Consider the following 20,388-nt stretch of genomic DNA (forward strand, 5'->3'; position numbering starts at 1 on the left):
GATAAGCTGTTATGCTTTCTAAATAAACTTACATTTTGAAGTTCTGAAGAATCTGAGTCCTGGCTGCATCTAGCATCAGCAGGAACTGTGAATGCTCTATGCTGAGGTGTGGTTTGGAAGAGAGTTGAGTAATTCCAAGTTTTAATCCTATCTCAGGCAAACATTTTGCTCCAATATTCTGTTTCTCAGCTGGAGAAAATACTGTTTAGCCAAGACTGTGGGGAACTTTATATTTGGAGATCCTTCTTTGGGCTGCATCACTTTAATACTAAAAGCTTATGAGAAAGTTTTTCTGTAGTTAGAATTTTGATGGCATAAACAAAACGGGACCTTTTCCATCAGGTATTGCATTGGAAAACAGGAATGAAGTTTTATCTAGCATGTGCCTGGTAGCTGTCTGCCTCTTTTTGCAATATGCAGCAGGAAAATACCTTTTGGTTCTTTGGTTGCTGCTAGAATATTCTTGCTGTTTCCTTTTCTCGCTCTTCTATTTACTGATAACAGTGTATATTCGGTGGACTTCACTCTTCTCTGCACCCCCCCCAGTACTCTCCTCAGTAAAAATGTTGAGGAGTTGTTGCTTAGTTCACCCATCTTGTGACACATGTGGCTTTTCTCAGCTACTCTGTCTTGATTTAGGCATCTGTTCAACCTGACATAATATTCAGTGATATTACATGCCAAAAATTCCTGTACAATTTTAAGACCTCGGTGGTTGATATGTATTTTGTAGGTACATAATACCATAATTAAAAGGGACTCAATATTTTGTGGGTGGATCTTTATTAGATGACTTTCAAGTGCTTGAGTTTGCAGCAGATGCCATGCTTTCAGAGTAGCATTGAGTATGTAAGATAAGTTAAGGAGGCTTTTGCATGTAAGAACTTTCTAAATGAAAATCTATTATGGCCTCTGCTCTGCCAATTAGATATAAGGTCTAGCTTTTCCTGCTTTGGCAGAAACTTTTTGTCACAATATTTTTAATGGTTTCTTTTTTTATATTGGTAGTTTAAAGGAGGAGGACTAATTGTACTGTATGCTCTGAAGGTAGCCTCAACTGAATTGAAATACTTTTCCTATCTCTGTCTTCCAACCACTTGAAAGCCTTTTACAATATTTTTTTTTCGAGCTGTTCGGCTTAGCAGTTTTTCTACTTAACCATATGGCCTCACAGCTTCTGTACTAGATTAATCTAACTTTGTCCTCTTTATGCTGCTAGCCTCCAGATTTCTCCTCACTTGCCACTTGTGTGGGTTTTTGAAATGTTATGTGGCAAGACGTGAAACGGCTGTCTTTAATTGGCAGACGGGGGGCAATGTGCATCAGTATTGTGAAGCATGAAGTTGTGTACGTGGGGATGAAGAACATAAGCCTGAAATACATGCTGGACTCTGTGGGAATGTGATCCCAGTCCTGGTTCAGTCTCCTGAATGTGAGTGCCTGTAGCAGCCTGGAGGCAAAAACAAACAAACAAATAACCTCAGTGGTTCAGTAGGGAAATGCTGAGTGTGCATCAGAAGACTTTTTTGATAACTGGCACACTGATAAAACTGCATGTGGAATGATCGTGTCCTGTGAGGTTGTCAACAAATTTGAAAAGTAGACTAATGAGAGGTTTCGGAAGGAGCCAAGTGAATTGTTGGAGAATTAGCAAAGTATTTTTGTGCTAGAAGCCTTAGAAGTTAAAGTATCATATCAGTGAGAAATTTAAAAGTTTATTTTAACACTTAAAAGCTTCTGTGAGATACGAGAAATGGAAATTGAGGAAGGAATTCTACAGGCAGCAGATGAAGATGAGCACAAACCAGTGTCCAGATGATGAAGCCAGGTACTCATGCTGCAAATGCAATGCAAGTTTCTTCTGACTGTAAGGGTTATTGATCATTGGAACATTTTATCTGTGGTCTGCTGGATTGGCTGTTGCTGGCCACTTGAAATCATGATGGTAGATTTTTCTAGAAGAGGTATTTTTAGCTCAGACAGGAGTTATCTTGAGAGACTCAAATTGTGCTTAAGCAGGAGGACTGATTCAGCAGTCATACCACGCAGTCTCATCCTCAAACTTGTGAAACTATTTTCTCAAATCCCTGAACTGTTGCATGGTTAGATGAAGTCTTTCTTTGCTATAGTTTACTCCTGTATAGATTTTGTTGAAGAAATGTAACTGAATGTGTTTAACATGCAGTGGTGATCAAAGGGAAGCTGCAGGAGCTTGGCACCTTCCAGTCCAGTGTCTGTTGTGCCTACAAAGAGCAAACTAAGCAAACTGAGAGTAGTTTCAGTGGTAACCCACTGAGTAGCCCAGAACATTTTGGAAGGTTCTAAGTCATGACCTTCAAAAAAGAAATAGTGTTTATGTCTTACTTCAGAGCAAGGTGTTGAGGCCTCCATTTCCAAGGGAGCAGAAGTCACATACTGTGAGAGACGGCAGTGGAGGGGGCAGGTGGCTTTGACTGGTCAAAGTCTGCGTGTTCCACAGAAGCCCTTTTTGGGGCATTGGGGATAAATGCTTGGCATCCAGGACTTCTGTTGTCACCTCTGTGTGCAAATGAGGCAACCTTCTTGAGAGCCTGTAGTATTGTGGGATCATTAACAGCAGCTTCCTGGGCTTAAAATGGGAAGCTTTCAGAGAAAAACATTTTTCTTAGCTGCTATCTGTGCCTTTCACCTGGAATCATAGCTACCTTTGTGACCACCTTGTGAAATGAGGGGGAGCAGCTGTGCTTAGCAAATCCTCAATCCTTCTTCAGTTATTACTGATAGCTGAGTAACTTGTAAAATGTGGGAGTGCTTAGAATTTTTATCTTCCCAAGTGCATTTGATTTCTATTCCCCCCTGCCCTTGGAAAGCTTTTGGACTCTCTCTTGTTGTTTTACTTCTTACATGATCCTTCCCAATTTTCTAACATGAATTTACTCACGATCCTTGATGACTTTGTAGGTAGACCTTTCCCACTCTGACTTGTCTCTTATCTTTGCTTTCTGATCCATTTTTTATCTTCCCTCAGTTCTTAGCTTTTTTGTGTGCGTGGAATACTATTGAAGTACTTCTTGGAACTCTTCAGTTGCCATGTGACTCTTGATTACGCACTGCCTCTATGCTTCTATTGGAAATTTTGAAATCCATTAAGAGGTTGTCCTCTTTTCTTTTCTCCCTGTTAGATTTTCTTCATATTATTTTCCAGGCGTCTTATTCTGTTCTCTCACTGGGGTCAAATATGTCAAGCAGAGATGCTACATTTTCAAGTCTTAGCATTTTCTAGATTGCCCTTCTTTGCTTTTAGGTAATTCACTTCTACTTCAAACTTTTCAAAATGTGTTCTTAATGGATTTACAGGCTATTGTTAGCTTAATTATTTTTATTCTTGACCCTTGAAACTCCCGCATGTGGAGTATGAGTCTGTTAATTGTTGTTTTAGTCTAGAACTCTTTAGCCTCTTGTTCTCTTGTTGATCTTATCTTTGTGTCCAGGTAGTCTTGAGAAGTTCCACCTCCAACATGTAATGACCAGAAGGTCGTGCGTTGTCCTAGAAATGGTTGTCTTAGTTATTTCAGTAGATCTGCTCATTCTTGCTAGTATACTTTCCAGTATACTTTTTGGTTGTGCTGGCTGGTGTGTGGGTGGGTGTTTGCCTTTTTTTTTTTTTTTTTTTTTTTTTAACATGCTTCAGGTTTAGACTGCTTTTGGGGTTTGTGTTTTCATCTGGAAGCTCCTGTTGTAACTTGTTTCCTTCTGTATTTATTTTACTGCTATTGTATTTCCAAACTGGTAAGGCCGTCCAGCTGTTCTGCCTCCTCTTGGTCATTATGGCTTGTACTTTGTCTTTCAGTTTTTGCTCCACAAAGGTTTGCCAGGACTGTTTTCTTAGTAGCATCTGAGCTATGAATATGCATTTTTAGTTTGTGTTATTTGAGAATGAGGGCCACATTAAAAGAGATACAAGAACAAGCTAAAGCTTGAGGGCATTGTCCTCTGGCGCTCTGCTGTGCTTTGGGTGTATTAGCCACTGTCGCGTGGCTGTTGGTGTCCTGCACCTTTTTGCATTCAGTTTTGCATGCTTATTTGGACAAAGATGGAGAGAATAGACCATTTTCCAGTTAGCTCTTACTATAGAGAAATTAACTAGTATCAAAATAGTTTCTTTAAGTTTATTTATGTAGTACTATCTTGTGGTTTTGTTCTTTTTTATGGAGCCAAAGCTGTCTATGACAGAACATTGTTGAATTTTAGTGCCTTGTTGGTCTTTTGTAACATTGTGTTCTGGTTCTTTCTGGACCAGGAGAAGTAGTAGTGTGGAATAGCCTGGGATTCACAACCAGATAGACTTGAGGCTTTTGGACTTTTTTCATGCATTTTGGTATCTCCAGTCTCAAAATGCTGCGGATTGCTATGCGCGCTGCATGTACATAGCAGTGTGTCTTGTCTGCAAGCAACGTAGTTGTATCATCTAGGCTCAGTAACAAACTGTTTTGTGCCCACCCTGGTTATCTTACTAATTAAATGTTCTGTTTGATAGGGTGATTTGGGTTTCAAGTAGGGAAGGACTGACTTTGTCACTTTTAATGTGGGGCAAGTGTTTTGTGGTCTTAAGATTGGGATTTTTTTGCTTGCTTGTTTCAAGGTGGTTTGCTCATAAACTTAAAGCTTGCTTCCCTGTCACTCATGACATCCGAATTGCCTACTTACTTCAGTCTGGGACCCAGATTTTGCTTTAAGCAAGAATTGTTACTCCTGCTTCTGATACTTTTGTCTGAGGTTTCTGTTCCAGACAAGTGTTTGGAGGTGTGATCACACAGTAAATTCTGTGTGTGGGAACTAACTGTAATGTGGCAAGTCCTTGGAGTTTTGCGGGAGGTGGGGCTGGGGGTTAAAAAAGTAGTAGCACTGTTTCTACTTCTTTTTCCTTTCTCCCAGATCAAGCACTGCAACTAGCAGAAACTTTACTACCTCTTCAAAATCATCAGCAAGTTCTTATTCCTCAGTGTCTGCCACTTCTGTCATTACTAACGGTGATAGCAGTAACTCCTATGGACTGAACAGCTCCCACCTGGGCAGGGGGTAAGAGCAGGAATGTTCTTTTTGTTTCTTCATCCTTCATGTGAATGAATACTCCCGTGCATCCTTGCCTGTATAGAAAAGGAGTGTGATGGTGCCCTATGAGGAGTTCTGCTACTCTTGTGTACCTGTTTATCAAACTTTGCTTTTGAAACCACTATGTTCTGCTATTCTTTGCTCACTTGCAAAAGTAGCACGTGTTCTAGAGCTTACTAATGACTAGGGCATTGCCTGATTTTGAGGGGATTGGGGGTATGAGGGGAAGGGATTATATTATTTTCTCCATCTGCCAGGGTGGTAGAAGCCTTTCCAGGTAGGGATCATAACTTTCTTATTAGCTCTTACAATATATCATATAGACTCATGTAGATTCTTGCTGCATTAGGATAGTGTGCTGTGTACTTGTAGACAGAGGAAATTAATGTGTTATGAGCCATAAATTAATAATAGACTGTGTAGCAATTAATGTTTCCAAAGTTAGCACGTATACTTCACATTTCTGGTATTCAATATTAGCCACTATGAAGCAGCAGAAACATGTAGGCTGGTTAAACAATTTCGTTAAACAGTTTTTTGACTCGTATTTGATGTGACTCTTAAAACAGCATTGAGAATCATAAACTTATTGTGGAGTTCACTGTGTTGTCTTTCTTCCAGAGGTTCTGGATTTGTCTGTAACTCTTACAACTGCAGGGACAGTGCTTCCCTGTCACAACCTGGACTCTGTGGACTCAGTAACCTTGGAAATACCTGCTTCATGAATTCTGCATTACAGGTAAGAATTGGAAAGACCCCTCTTTAGAATTAAATAAAAGAGCAGTCTCACAGAGATTGTGGATTAAAATCTGTGGAAAGAAAACCATGATTTAATGTGATTCAATGAGGAGATTGCACCTGGAATGAAAAAAAAAAAAACCCCACAAACCACCCACCCCCCAACAAACAAACCCAACCAAACAAAAAAAATCAGTCTATATTTAGTTTGGCTTATACATAGCACGTTGCTACTGTAAAATGTAGTACAGTATGAAGGACTGGATCTGAAATACATGGCTTCTGAAAAGGCTATGGGGGAAGTCGTACTAAACAGATGCCTAACTGTAACGTAAAGTCCTAATGCTGTGCTCTGGCAAAAATGGGCCGACGTGGAGGACATTTTAACTTGTGTGTGCAGCATAAGCGACACGAGCAGGCCGCTGCACGCAGTTCTGGGGGCCATGTTTAAAGACTCTTGAAAAATTAAGAGTGTGAAAAGCCATAGGAAGGGTTCAGGGTGATTGTGTGGGGTGGGGTAATGGTTATGCAAAGCTAATAATTATTAGTACACTTATTTAACTTAATATCTTAGGTTTATTTGGTTCATTTAAAAAAATGCAGAAACTTGTTAGGGATAGTTGTTTGCTAAGGAATTCAAACAAAATGTGAGCCAACTTAAATCAACTTTGATTTAAGCAATGGGCAAGCTTCTAGTGTGGCACAAGCGCTACATAATGACTTCTGTCACTCTGTGGTAGCTTTGAAAGCTAGAACAGGTCTTAAATTAACTATAATGCATTATGTGTGTGGTATTCAGGATACCACGGTAAACTTGGACTGCCTCGCTTTTTTGTTCAACAGGACTTTATTTTCAGTTGTATCATGGTAACTGCATTATGTTTTCTTGAACCTTTTTAGCTAAGAGACAACTTTTAAAATTATCAAAGTAACTTAAACCAAACACATTTCAATCTTAATTTTGCATGCAAACTAGTCATGTTAAGGACCAATTACTTTCTTTCTTTGTATTTTCCATTAGGCTTTAATTTTCTAGGCAACAGTCTTTCAAATGCAGATTTCTGCCTTAGTTTTTGGAAATTCTTGGAATTTTGTCAGCAACAGTCTCCCAGTGAGAGACTGGTGTCAAATGGTAGTAGTCTGTAAGCACTTTAATGTCATTTGCCTGGAGAAAGACACTAACACCTGGGCATTGGCACTGGAAAAACTTGATAGGAGATAAATTCAACAAGATACGCATCAAGGCAGTGAAAGTGGGGTGGGCTAAAGGACAGGACTACACTTCCCTGACTCTCTCCAGATTGCCATGTATAACTGTGCTAGGAGATCTGTGTCACTGCACCTAGTTGGTGAAGCACTGTACAGGCATCTGCTATGGGTCCTGACATTTCAGGCATTCAGAAAGAGCCCAGTTTAATATTTTATTGATACTACAGTGTCTTGATGTCCTAGTAGTTTTGATCATAATCTCAGACTTGGCTCTCTTTTTGTTCACATATCCAAGTCTTGCCTTACTTATCTGAGTGTCGCTTCTTGCTATAAGCTTTGAGTCTTTTATTGAACTAAGGAAACTACTTCCTGTGCTAGTTTTATGTGTGTCCTGAGGTTTATGGTGATTCCCCAGGATGTAGTAAATCATTACCATGATACACTGATAATAAGTGTATAAATAGGAGAGTAGGTATGGAATGGTATCCTTCCTGCCTTTCAACTTTGCTAACTTTTTGATGGGGATTTTTTTAACAGCACGTGGTTCTTTGTAGGACAAACTATAGCTTGTGTTTCACCTCAAGGATGAACAAGGACCTTTCTTATTCTCACTGTTGCTTATATTAGGATTTCAAGGTTAGAGAGTGGGTATGGGATGTAGACTTGAGAACACTAAGGTGACATCTCTAAAGGCCTTCCTGACCTATTTTGTGCAGATTTCTATATAATACATCAGTAAGGTAGCCTACCCTACCACCTCAGTAATGTGTGGAAAAACATGTCAATGTACATTAATTATAGGATTTGGTGAGTATTGGCAGGAGTGTGATTGTAAACTTTGCTCTTCTGGCACTTGCAGACTTGGTTTTGTGTCAGACTTCAGCATTACACCAAGAGACTACTCAAATTGAAGTGGAAGTTACAGAGCAAATTAACAAAATGGGGAGGGACATAATATCAAGAGCAGATACCTTCGCTCCAAAACTCTGTGGGTTTTTTTAGAAGGTTGCCTGTTCTTTGCGTTGTTGAACTATTAAATACAGTAACTTTAAACGAATGCTTAAAATTACTCTGCACCAAAGGAATGGAAGGTGACAAATGTGATGTCAGTTTTAAAGACATTTCTGAAGGAGAACCAAGGAGCTGCAGACCAGTGAGCCTTATGCCTTAAGCTAGATCAACCAGTGGGAACTGCTCTAGAGGAGGGGCTTGTGCTTGTGGGCAAATACATCGTATAGTAGAGAAGTCAGTGTGGCATCTGCAAAGAAACCACTTTTCAGAAATGAGCTGTTAGTCCTTTGAATGCTTATTTGGTGGTGTTTCTTGTTTACTTCAACCATGCTCTTGAGTTGCAATGGTTACAGTATCCCACCCTCCCAATATTTTTTTTTTTTACTAAATATGTACTCAGATTCAGTCTCACCAGTTTTGTTAATAGCTTAATACATATTCTGATGTGAAAGCTGTGTTTGTTATTTCATTGTCACACAGATTTATTGTCCTGTGCAGTAAATTCATTTTCTTAATGCTTTTTCAGTGTCTGAGCAATACCCCTCCTCTGACTGAGTATTTCCTGGAAGATAAATACGAAGCTGAAATAAATCAGAACAATCCACTGGGGATGAGAGGAGAAATTGCAGAAGCCTATGCAGAGCTCATTAAACAGATTTGGTCCGGGAGACAGTCTCATGTGGCCCCACGTATGTTTAAAGTAAGTACTCCATGTTCTTGTACCATAGCTCTTTGACAGAAGAAACAGTGAAAGCTAATATGCCTTCCACATATTTTGGTGTTATGAAAGCAGTAATGACAGAATTGCTTCAGTGTTGTTTCACGTTTTATGTAAATGCTTTTCAGGGTGCAGGGAGGAACTTGCCAGTGAGCGGTGTCATACCCCGGAATTGGTTACCGCTTTTTAATGTTAAATGCCTTACTTAGTAAATGACTTTCCAGCCTGAGAGCTGTTTACAGTTTCATCAGTGATCTTTGCTACAAAACTAGGCAAGGTCATGTGAATTGCCAGCTGTGAACTTTAATCGGTGAGAAAAGGTGTGCAAGTTACAAATTTAAAAAATGAAGTTACAAAGTGGAGAGCAAAATGCATCCTCTTGTCTATAACATTATTTATTGGTTTAATGTTTCCAGTCCTTCAGTATAAAGAGCTGCTTTCAACTGAAATACTGCAATGTAGCAGTTTTCTTTGAAAAACTAGAAAAACGGTGGCTATGTCTTTTGTTTTAAATATCATGCAAAGATGCTCCAGTGCAGAACAACATAATTAAAGCATCCAAGGAACACTGAGTTTGCTTCTGTAGTGCAGTCTTGGTATGCTGAGAAAGAATAACATCCCAAATGCATGAAATAAGCAATGACCTGATGTTAATGTAAATGTGCATCCTGTTGCTGTTCAGGTTTTGCATGGTACAGTCTTGAAGTTGAGGGTATATGCTTTGAGACCTGGAGCAAAACTCTTATGGACTACAGAAATCTGTCCTCTGTAGGGTCGTAGGTAGTTCTGAAACAAGATGTAGTTTAATTTCTGTGACTTGGGGTTGCTGGCGCGTCATCCATGACTAGTAAAGTTGTGCTGTAAACTTCTGTTCAGAGGAATTATGTGAATCTGTAGTGGACATCAATAAAAATGTCTTAATGTGGGCTGTTCTTGTTTAAGACTGGAATAGGAATTACTCTTTATTTCCTAGTACAGTATTACTTGTGATTTTTCTAAGAATTGTTGCTGATTTAGTGGCAGTGTTAACTATCTCTATAGTATAAACAGCCCTTCAATTTAGGTTCCCTTGCAGTTGTCATCTTGAGTGGTTAAAATGTACTAAGCATAATTCTGCAAGTCTGTTGGACTCTTTGTGTTTATCAGAAAACTAGTGATGGTCACTAGGACTGACCACTCCTTCAGCTAATTGTTGGTTTTCTTGTGGACTTTTTTTTGTTTGTTTGTTTTGGGTTTTTTTGGTTTTTTTAGAAGCAGGAACACTAAATGGCAGTGTGGCGAGATAGCACTTACAAAATAAAATTTGGGTGTGCTGTTTCTGGCTTTTGCTAACTCAGGCTGTTATGTTTCTTAGCTTCATACCACAATTGTTAGAATAGCTAGAGATTACTGTGGCGAGGATTTCAATCTTAGTTTTAAGCCAGTTTTGTTAGTTCATAAGCATCTTCTGCAAGCATTTTCAGTCTTGCAGTCCACCAGCTTCAAGATGCCACCTTATAGCAAGTCTGCCTTGTGGGAACTGTAGGTGCCTGAAAGAGAAATAGTAGAAGTACAAAATGCATCAGGCAGATAGGTTTTGTGTACTGGTTGTTTGCAGGTTCCTAAACTAATATTAGATAACTTAGATTTCTAGCGTCACAGCACCAAATGCGTTCTTCCCTCTCAACACTAGGGGTGAAAAATAAAAATAGTTGGGAAAATTATTCTAGCACCCTTGCTGCGTTAGCATCCAGTTCACCATGGTCTGCTGCTGACATAAGGTAGCATGGAGTTGATCTCTGCAAAAGCCAGAGTGGGTGTTTTTATTCCTGTCTTTTACACATAGGTAATGCTTACCTCCCTCTGACTCTTGCCTTCGTGTTTCAGACGCAGGTTGGCCGATTTGCTCCTCAGTTTTCAGGATACCAGCAGCAAGATTCCCAGGAACTCTTGGCTTTTCTTCTAGATGGCTTGCATGAGGATTTGAACAGAGTGAAGAAGAAGCCCTACTTGGAGCTGAAGGATGCCAATGGCAGACCTGATTCGGTATGGTGCCCTTTACTTGAGGGTAGGGCAGGTAGTGCTTCTGAGGGAGTTTAATTGGGGTTTGTGACACTTCCTGGCCTTCCTGCTCACAGGCCACACAAACATCCTCCCTACAAAGCAGCGTACCTGGGAGGGGAGAACTCTGTTGTGCTTTATGGCCCAGTTGACACCTCGTGGCACATAGCTGTTGCTCTGCCTTACAGCAACAGCTTGTACTGGCCTGCAGGAAGATGTGCTTATGGCCCAATACTGATGTGGTTCTGCAGTGGAAAGGAAGGAAGTTGATCTTGTGACATAGCAGCTACCTAAAAGTAGGCTGTAGTTACTACCATAACCTTTTTTTCTGATTACTTAGGCCCACCTTTTTTCTCCAGGTAGATTGAGCAGAAGCTTTTTGCATCAGTTTGAGGAGAGTGCTTACTGTGCAGGCCATCGTACTTGCATGTGGACTTGGGTGGAACTGGGAGCATTCTCACGTGGAGGTGCCAGGAGTAGCCCTCAAATAAGGGTCTGAACATGTGCCCTGGGCTCGGGGTTGTAAGCAGCCATTCTGGTGTCCCTCTGGTAGACAGCAGAGCGTCAAATGAAATGAGCTTTTAGGGCAGACTTCTCACGTGTGTTCCCTCATGGCCTCTAGACCAACGTAATCCATGAGCTAGATTTAAAACTAGGCTGGATAGGGTGCATGAAAGCAGTGGCCAAGACAAGGAGAGAACCAAGGTTTAAGTGACTTGGTACAACCATCGATCTTGATGAATTCCCAGTGTTTGGTGAATTACCTGCCTCTCCTTAAGAGGCTTGACTTGATTTTCCTCCTTTCTGGTGCTGTGGAAATTGGTACACTGATACTAAAGCAACTTTACATTTTAATTAATTTAAATTTTAATTTAAACACCCTTGGGCTTCAGTTACCCACTCTACCTAAATAGAGAAAACTAATTCTCTTACGCTGTTTTCCTGGCAGAGGTCAGAAAAGTCTCTTCTGTTCATTTTTCTTCCTGCCTTTTCTCTATCCTCTGTTTCTCAGTCAACACTGATACGTAAGCACCTTGCAAACACGTTGTTCCTCTGAAGCTGGCAAACACCATGCTCACATTAAAATGAGACAAGTAATAGTGAAATGTCTTTCCCTAAGTGAACTCATGTTCTCCTGATCAGGCTTTTCTCTCTTGTCACAGTACAAACAGCTGCCACATACTGGCAAATGCAGAGTCCGGAATAAATATATTGGGTGGAAAAGTGGAGCCTCTAAAAGACAGATACAGTAATTATTTTTTGTTTTCCTCTTAACTGGCAATAACTTCATGTCTTTTGCCTTTTCTTGCATAATACAGTGTATGTGACAACACCACAAGAAGTAGTATATTTCATCTTTTTTTCTCTCCAAGAAATGCTGATCATTGTAGGATGGAAAGGATGCCTACATGTCTTCATTTTATTTAGATACTTCCCTTCCCCCGATGTAGATGCACATGTTTCTGCCTTGCATCCATATCGCTGCAGTTGTTGGAGCTAATTACTCTGTTCCCATCTCAGCATCCTGGTTAGTGACAGTAGCATTGCAGTGTGTGTGTATAAATGTTGTCTTTCAAAAGCAAGGGGCGGCAGTCCATTCCTCATGGAGGAGAGTGGAGCATATCTTGTTAGCAGCTTTCTGTCCTGAAGAGCAGCAGGTAACCCTGTCACTGTCCCCTTAGCTCCATTCATGCTTCTGGCATTGTGTGCACCAAGGAATACCTGACCAAGTGACTCAGCTGAAATAGATGTATTACATTTGACTTGACACAAGGCCTTAGTTGCACTGAGAAGAGATCCCAGTGTGTTATGCTGGACACACTGGTGGGGACCCCCTTTTCTGTGAAATTTACCTGTCAGTATCAGTTTTCTGAGTTTTCTGTGATCCCTATGCTTGCCATGCTATGGAAGTGTTTGCGAGAAATAACTTTTAATATTTTTTTTTTTTCTTTTTATAGGAGGTGGCAAAAGAGGCCTGGGAGAATCATAGGCTGAGGAATGATTCTATCATTGTGGATATTTTTCATGGTCTTTTCAAATCTACCCTTGTTTGTCCCAAATGCTCCAAAGTTTCTGTGACCTTTGATCCCTTCTGTTACTTAACCCTTCCACTGCCCTTGAGGAGAGATCGTCTCATGGAAGTTACCCTGGTATATGCAGACCCACAGCGTAGACCTGTCCAGGTGAGGCATGTTGAATCTTTAAGTCATCTCAGTCTTTCTCTTAGGTTTTAAAGTTGAGACTTTTCAGGTAATCTAAAGGACGTTGATGTCCACCTTTGAGTGAGGTAGTATGGGTTTTTTAGGATGGGAACTGAACATGTGAAATCCAGTGGCTTTGTAAAATCTCGGTTCGTGAGACTAGGTTCATGGGTCAGCTGGAAGTGTGTCTGTTCCTGTGATGAGATTACCTGTGTTATGTACTGCTCCCTGAAAGCAGTAATGTGTTTGCATTGTCATGTTTACCTCGTGTTACCTTGGAAAACGTGAAGGTGAAACTTTTATCTAAATGGGTAAGGTCTCTGAATTTCAAACAGAAATGAAAAACAATCCGTCTTGAAAAAACTGAAAAATTACTTGATTGCTTTTAAAGCCAGCTCGATTCTAAGACAGACTGATTTTTAATTTCCCCCCCCCCCCCCCATTTTATTTTCAAATGGGCCTGTGGGTGGGCACGCACATACCTAAAGTAACCTTGTGCTTGCCATGCATGTCAAGAGATGCACAAGAGCTGGGAGGCCCAAGCAGAGTGACTAGATGCCCTGATGCAGTTTTGGAGGCACTGATGGCAATATTTGCATGTGCTGTGGATTTTAACTGCAAATGGTAAAACTTGTGCTTTGTATATACACTGTTAGTTTGAGGGGGGTGGTAGGTACAGTGGAGAAGGATGTATGCTGAGTTCACAATAAATTTTCATCCTGCTTTTTGTACAACTGTGAAATCAAGGACAGCTACACTTGTTCTTGTCACCAAGACTTTATATAGGGCAAGAGCAGAGAAGGGATTCATTGAGAAAACAAGCAAGATTACCAATAGGATAGAGACTGAAAGGATAAATTCTTCTACTTTAAAGAATCAAGATTAACAGAGCTTCCCCTACCTGGAGCTCTTCTAGATGAGTTGGCCACGTGCATGTTCTACATCCCACCCTGTGGGCAATTCTTTGCATTTTGTGATCTCCCAGTTGGGAAGCCAGAGCTGTGCACCACTACTCCCCTCTGGTGTGTGACACAAGGAGAAATTGTGTCTCTGCCATGTGGGTTCTGCTAAGAGAAAGTGAACTGAAAGCCTCTGATGGCCACAGTGGAATATGCAGATGGATAGTATAACTGGGAAGATCCTGGTGAATATTGATACATAACTCCTTTTAGTCAAGGCAAGTATGTTCCACATAATTTCTCTGAGTGTGTGCCTATATGTAATCTATAGTGCCTTTGAATCCTTCTCTAAAATGTATGGTACTGATTACTTGATGGAGGAAGGATGCTAGGTTAAACCAAACTGTAGATGCTTGTGTTCTGCTGCACCCATATTCCTGCATCCATACACATTCCTGGTTGCAGAATGTCACTTAGCCATGTTAAAAGCTCACAGATCTGTCTTCAGGGAAGTATTCAGGGCACTGGAAGTGGAACCAGTGGATTATCATACATTTAGCATCTGAGGTAGAGTGTTCCCACTGACTTACAAGATACTTCTGCTTAGAAGTGTGAAAGGTTTCTTGACTGTGCCCCTCATATTTTTTGTAGCTTAATGTAGGTGGTGCGTTGACCCAGGCCAGCAGCCAAGCACCCACACAGCCTCTTGCTCACTCCCCCCTGCCCTCTTCCCAGTAGGAATGAGGAGAGACTAGAAAGAACAAAAGCAAGAAAACCCGTGGGTTGAGATAAAGATGATTTAATAGGTGAAGAAAAAGTGGGGAGGTGGGGTCAATGACACAAATGATGCAAAGGAAATCAATTGCCACTTCCCACGAGCAGACCAGTGCCCAGCCAGTGTCTGAGCAATAACCTTGGAAGCCCAAAACACCCTTTCTTTCTCTACCACAATTTTTATTGCTGAGCATTACATTATATAGTATGGAATAGCCCTTCAGGCAGTTCAGGACAGCTGTCCTGGCTGCATCCCCTTCCAACTTCTTGCCCACCCCCAGCCTACCTGCTGATGGGGCATAGTGGGGACAAAGAGAAAGCCTTGATGCTGCACCAGCACTGCTCAGCTGTGGTGCTGGTGACTAAATGACTAAAACATCAATGTAATACCAGCACTGTTTTAGCCACAAATCCAAAATGTGGCACCATACAGGGTGCTATAAGGAAAGTAACTCCCTCCCAGGCAGCCCCAGTGCAGTATAATATATGGTCTGTCCTATTCTGGGTGAGCTCTGGGGTTTTGTTTCAGTCTGAGGGCATGTCCAGAACAGAACTCTTAAAAGAACTACAGCCTGTATTGATGATGCTGCCCATCAAATGAAGGTTTAAGTAGACTGATCTGCTCAGGAGGGTCCATCCTCGTATGCAGTCCATGCACATGTTTGCCTTCCTGTCTGTCAAGACTTCTGACTTGACCTCCAGAGGCTCTGGAGGTCCTCCAGAGAATGGCTCTAAGATGTTTTTTATCACATAAAGAAACAGCAATTTTATGTTCTGAGCAAGCTGCTGTGTCTGGTGTTTTTTGGTTGGGGGTTTTTTTTGGTTTTTTTTTGGTGGGTTTTACTACTGCTGAGCCTGATCAAAGCAGAAGGCCACCTGCTTAAGGCTCTTTCATTCTCTCCAAAACCCTGCTTTGTAAGGTAGAGCTGAGATCCAGAAGACCTTGAAGTGTGTGGCTGTGACCTTAACTTCAGCAGAACTCCTGTAAATTAAAGGTTTTATTTCCATTTTCTTGCTCTCTGCCTTGCATGGGTTTATTTTGCCTGGTGTAAGCATGATGCTGTCTTTGTTTCTAGTACCGGGTTGTGGTGCCGATGATGGGGGCCATTTCGGATCTGTGTGAATCACTCTCCAAACTCTCTGGTGTTCCTGCAGAAAATGTAAGGATAAATGCAGCACAGTAATTTTGATAAAAGTTTGTTGTTCTTGAAGCATTTTGGTGGCTTAGCTTTTAGAGGGGTGATGAGCTGAACTTCATGGAATAGTGACAAAACCCTAACAAGTTTGAATGCTGTTCTTTGATTGTAAAATAAAAAGATGCATGAAACAATCTGTGTTTATTCTGATACTTCCATTGCAGTAGAGAGGTTTAAGAGAAGGGGCAGAAAGCTAGCCCTCACCCCCAGCATCTCTGATAGTGTAGTTTCTTAGTACTGAGAGATGTTTAGTGTCTTCTGTTTTGGGTCCACCTCTTCTTGGACATCCTTTTAATAACAAAGGGATCAGGTGAGCTTTTCCAGAGGGAATGGTTTTGTAGTTGGTGGGGTATTTTCAGGATGCCAGTGTAGCACTTCAATTGATTTCAGTTAATTATAGATGTGAGTGATCCATGCCTGAAATCCTAGCCTGTTGCCACTTCGATGTTGGGATCTGTGCTGTTGTTTCCATCAGGCTGACTTGCAGCTGTTGGGATTGCATCTCCTCAGTACCTCTGTAAAATCAGTCTGTTATATGCTTTGTTTTTCTGATCCATCTTAACAAATACAGCTGATGAGCTGCTGGGTGCTGTTACAGAAAACTGTGCTGATGGTGGTGTGCTGAAAATTCTGATAAAGAATAGGAATAAACTGTTGCTTGAATTTAAAGTTAGTTTGCCTAAATTTATGTAAGCTTTTATTATAATCTCTTTGCAAATATCACTTGCTGTTCTAGATGGTGGTGACAGACGTGTATAATCATCGATTCCACAAAATCTTCCAAATGGATGAAGGTTTAAATCATATCATGCCAAAAGACGACATCTTTGTGTGAGTAAAGTGGGAAGATGCCATGATGCAAAGAATACTACAAAACATTTGCTTTGGTTTCAGGATATAACACCCGATTTCCGTGCCCCCACTCCCCCCACCCCTGCAACCTAAGCCTTCCTGTAGACCTTTTGCATGACTTAGCAGTAATGCAGCACTTCTCCTAGCAGCAGATCAGCATGTGTAGTGTTTAGTAGGTGTTTTCCTAACACAAAGGAAGTCATGGCACTGGGTAATAACAAACTTTTTGTTTGGTCTGTGTTCTGCAGTTTGGAACTTTCTACAAGCCTATTTCAGAGATGATGATCTATGTCTGGATTACAGTTACACTTTCACTGGCATTTTTAGGCAAGCTCAAGGTTACTGTTGTTATGCTCCAAATCAGCCAAAAGCCTTGGAGCTGTTATTAGGATAGCATGAAGTTTAAGCTGTTGCACTTTGCCTCTCCTAACACCCAACATGGTTGTTATAGCACCTAGATAACCATGACTGGAGGTTCTTGGTAGGCTCTTGACTGGTGCTTACACTGTTTATGTCTTAACTGTGGTTGTGAGGGACTTCAGCAAAGCTGAGGATTTGTTTATGCTTGATGTTTTACATACGTGTGGTGGATGAGATGCCTCCAGTCATCTGTGAAATCTGGTGAGGAGAGCAAAAGTAGTGTTCCTCTATTGCAGCTGGAAAATGAAAATTATTGCACATGAAGTGCAAAATGGACATTGAGGCTTGCAACTGCACCTGGTGCTTGTGAAGTCAAATCCAGCCCTTCATCACAAGTCCAGTCTTCCTTATGTGAGAATGTTCCAGTGCAAGGATGTTGCTTCCGTAAAATTGTTGCGCCAGTGTGAAGTCCTGCACTAATATACTCTGGTGCAGTGTGTGCCTTTCACTGAGTGGGATGCTGTGATGTACTGCTTGGTGCTATTCTGTCATGCTGTCTGTCGTGACCTCATTGCTGAGATGTAATGTCTGAGATTTCTGAAAGTTCTTGTGTTGTTGTTTTCTTCAGTTGCAGCTAGAGGTGTGGCCGGTTAGGATGCCTAGGAAGGACATTTGGCTTCTGTGAGGGTATTGTGAAGTGTTAGATTGTAAGTAAGTCTGTCTCCAAAGCTAGTAAAACATTGAAAAAACAAGAAATGTGATATTACAATAGTAATTACAAAAATACCCCACTTTCCTACAGGTCTAACATGTTGCATATACCTCCACAGAAAACAACTATGTCTGAATTAGCTCTGCTCCGGGTGGGGAGGAAGCATTAGCTGAACTGCAGCTCCAGGTGTATTTTCCTTTGCAGTCACCACTTCCTTTTATGTGCAGGCACAACTGTAAATGAGGTGATGCTGTGAGTCATAGTCATAGTGAGCTGACCTGGGTTAAAAATAACCCTCCAAGGAAGAGGAGAGGTAGCAGGAGAAAGTTTTGCTAATCCTATTTTTCCATGTAAACCCTCTAAGATATTTTCAGCACTGTGGGGCAAGAGCAAGCAGCCAGGCACCAGGGCAGGAATTAGGAGAAGGCTGCTCATAGGAACTCCCTTTAATGGGTGATGCTGCCAGGAAAAAGATACATAAAGTAATATTCTGACCTACAGCTAAAAACCAGCATTCTTTTATTGAAAGGGAGTCTTGTCTCAGAAACGCAACAGGGCAACACTTGTTCATAAAGAGTAAACCTCTTTAAATAAAGGCAAACACGTAATTACTTTTATTGTGGACAATCTGCTTACCTTGTCTGGTTATAAAAAGTCTGCTCTTAGGTGTTCTAAGATTTAATTAAATCATTCAAGAAATGGTAATAGTAGTGTGAAGGTTCTCAAATTCCACTCTGTTTCCGTCTATTAAGTCCTTGTATCTGCTGAAGCGGGTGTGAAGGGAGGGATTGACAGTACACCAGTTTTGTGTTAAGATCTGTACAATGGGGAAGCAATCAGGGTGAGTCTTCAACTGGGGATTTCTGAACTGCAGGTTTGAGTGATTCTTTAGGAATTTTTACCCTTTTGCTGTTACTTGCTTGTAGAGCCTGAGGTGAGCAGGCTGTGAGAGTGTAGTGGCACTGGCAGAAACTTTGAAAATTGTCAGTGAAAGGACTCGGTTGGATTTAAGACTAGCTGTGTTAGGTTTTTGGTTCATTGGACTCTTGCAAACTGATGACATTAAGGATATGCTGAAGGCATTTATTAATTTTTTTTGTTGTTACTCCATGTGTTACGTGTTTCTAGTATTTTTCTAAGAAATTATGATTTTCTTTAGTTTTTCCTTGCAGGAAGTGTTTTTAATTTTTCTTTGTATTTAGCCCATGGTCTGAGGAATCCTTGCAATCTCTGTGAATTACAACTCTTCAGTAAGTTTAAACAGTCTTGTATGTTTTTTCAGGTTTTCTAAATCTTAACATTTAAGACTGTGAGAGTTATCTGAGTTGCTTTTGGAGGGGTAATATTGTCTGTTTGGACTTGGTACATCATTGCTAAAAAGGTGCATAACTTCCGAAGTAATGTGAATATTTTTGTCCTGCTGGCTTCAAAACTTGTTTTCCATTGAGGAAGGTACTTGTAGCCATGGATGCGCATCTCGGCCTTCTGCTTCTTGCAGAAAGGATGATTTTTGTACCTGCTAGAGAGGACTCGGGCACAGAACCCCACCCCGGCACTTTTAGCTGTCATGCTGGCCCTTGTACGTTTTCCTTCAGTACTGGGACTTCTCTTGGGTTACCTGCTTGCTCTTTTTGATGAGAAGCAAATGCTGCTCTGACTTGCACCTACCACAGCTGCCCACCTTTGGGCTGGACCCAGGCACTGCAGTGCACGCTTTCTTTGTGGGCCTCTTCTCCAAAACAGAGCAGGAGCAGGCCCTGTTCACTCCTCCCATGTTCTCTGGTTAACTTGTTCCTTCTAGCCTAACTGGTTTAGTGTTCCTAAAATTTCCTGCTTTTTATGTTTTTGGCATGAAAACATAGCTTACGCTTATCCTAAGTGCTGGTTGAGTAACACTCAGTATTCATTCCTGCACCTTAGCTGGGTTGATGTAACTGTGGAACTAGACAATAACCTGGGTCAGGATGCAGGGCAGCGTTAAAATAACGATTCTCTTGGCTGGCGTGGAGTGCCGTGTTGCTCTGCACGCAGCTGTCCTGGTGTATGCGAGGAAGTGGCTCAAGAGTGGGGCAGGGGCGGATTAAACAGAAACTTCTCAAGTGCTCCTCAAGCTGTTACATTTCTGGCAGAAGTTATCAACAGTCATGTGTCAGATCAGGGCTTGCTGGCTTCCTGAAGATGCTATGTGATGCATGGCTGGAAAATGTGGCAACCTGGTGGTCGTATGTTCAGATTGCTGCTGCTGCCGGTAACTTCAGGAGTTTCCGATATCCCAGCAATTTACTTACCTTCTCAGATTACAGGCAAATATCTTGCTGTTTATTAAATGGAAGAATAAAAAATATTTCAAAAAAATCTTAAGTCTTTCAGAATCTTCCACCTTTAAAGAACAAACTTGCTTCCACTTGAAACTAAAAATATGTAATTGAAATAATGTATACTTGAGAAACATTTTATTTCCCTGAAGTCAATGAAGACTTGAGTGCCCACTAAAAAGCATTTTGTTCTTTTGGTTTTAAATTAAGGCCAATTCTTTAGAGAAGTGACAGGGAAAGACTTGCTTTCATGACTTGAAGGATGGCTCTGT

General features: G+C 41.1%; 1 protein-coding gene across 5 annotated transcripts in view; it reads left to right on the forward strand.

Moving 5' to 3' along the window:
- Window positions 1–20,388, forward strand: part of USP4 (ubiquitin specific peptidase 4) — a 43,847-nt gene that overhangs the window by 9,816 nt on the left and 13,643 nt on the right. For 2 of the 5 annotated variants that reach the window (XR_012777524.1, XM_075514500.1), the window contains exons 7-13: window positions 4,915–5,058; window positions 5,713–5,830; window positions 8,576–8,749; window positions 10,634–10,792; window positions 12,766–12,990; window positions 15,758–15,841; window positions 16,614–16,708. Coding sequence is in view for 4 of the 5 variants with exons in the window: in XM_075514500.1 (XP_075370615.1) it covers window positions 4,915–5,058; window positions 5,713–5,830; window positions 8,576–8,749; window positions 10,634–10,792; window positions 12,766–12,990; window positions 15,758–15,841; window positions 16,614–16,708 (999 nt within the window). In the remaining variant the exon portion in view is untranslated. The other 3 variants (XM_075514501.1, XM_075514503.1, XM_075514502.1) reach the window with 3 other exon arrangements.

The sequence above is a fragment of the Mycteria americana genome, chromosome 11 (assembly GCF_035582795.1).
Source record: "Mycteria americana isolate JAX WOST 10 ecotype Jacksonville Zoo and Gardens chromosome 11, USCA_MyAme_1.0, whole genome shotgun sequence".
NCBI lineage: Eukaryota > Metazoa > Chordata > Aves > Ciconiiformes > Ciconiidae > Mycteria > Mycteria americana.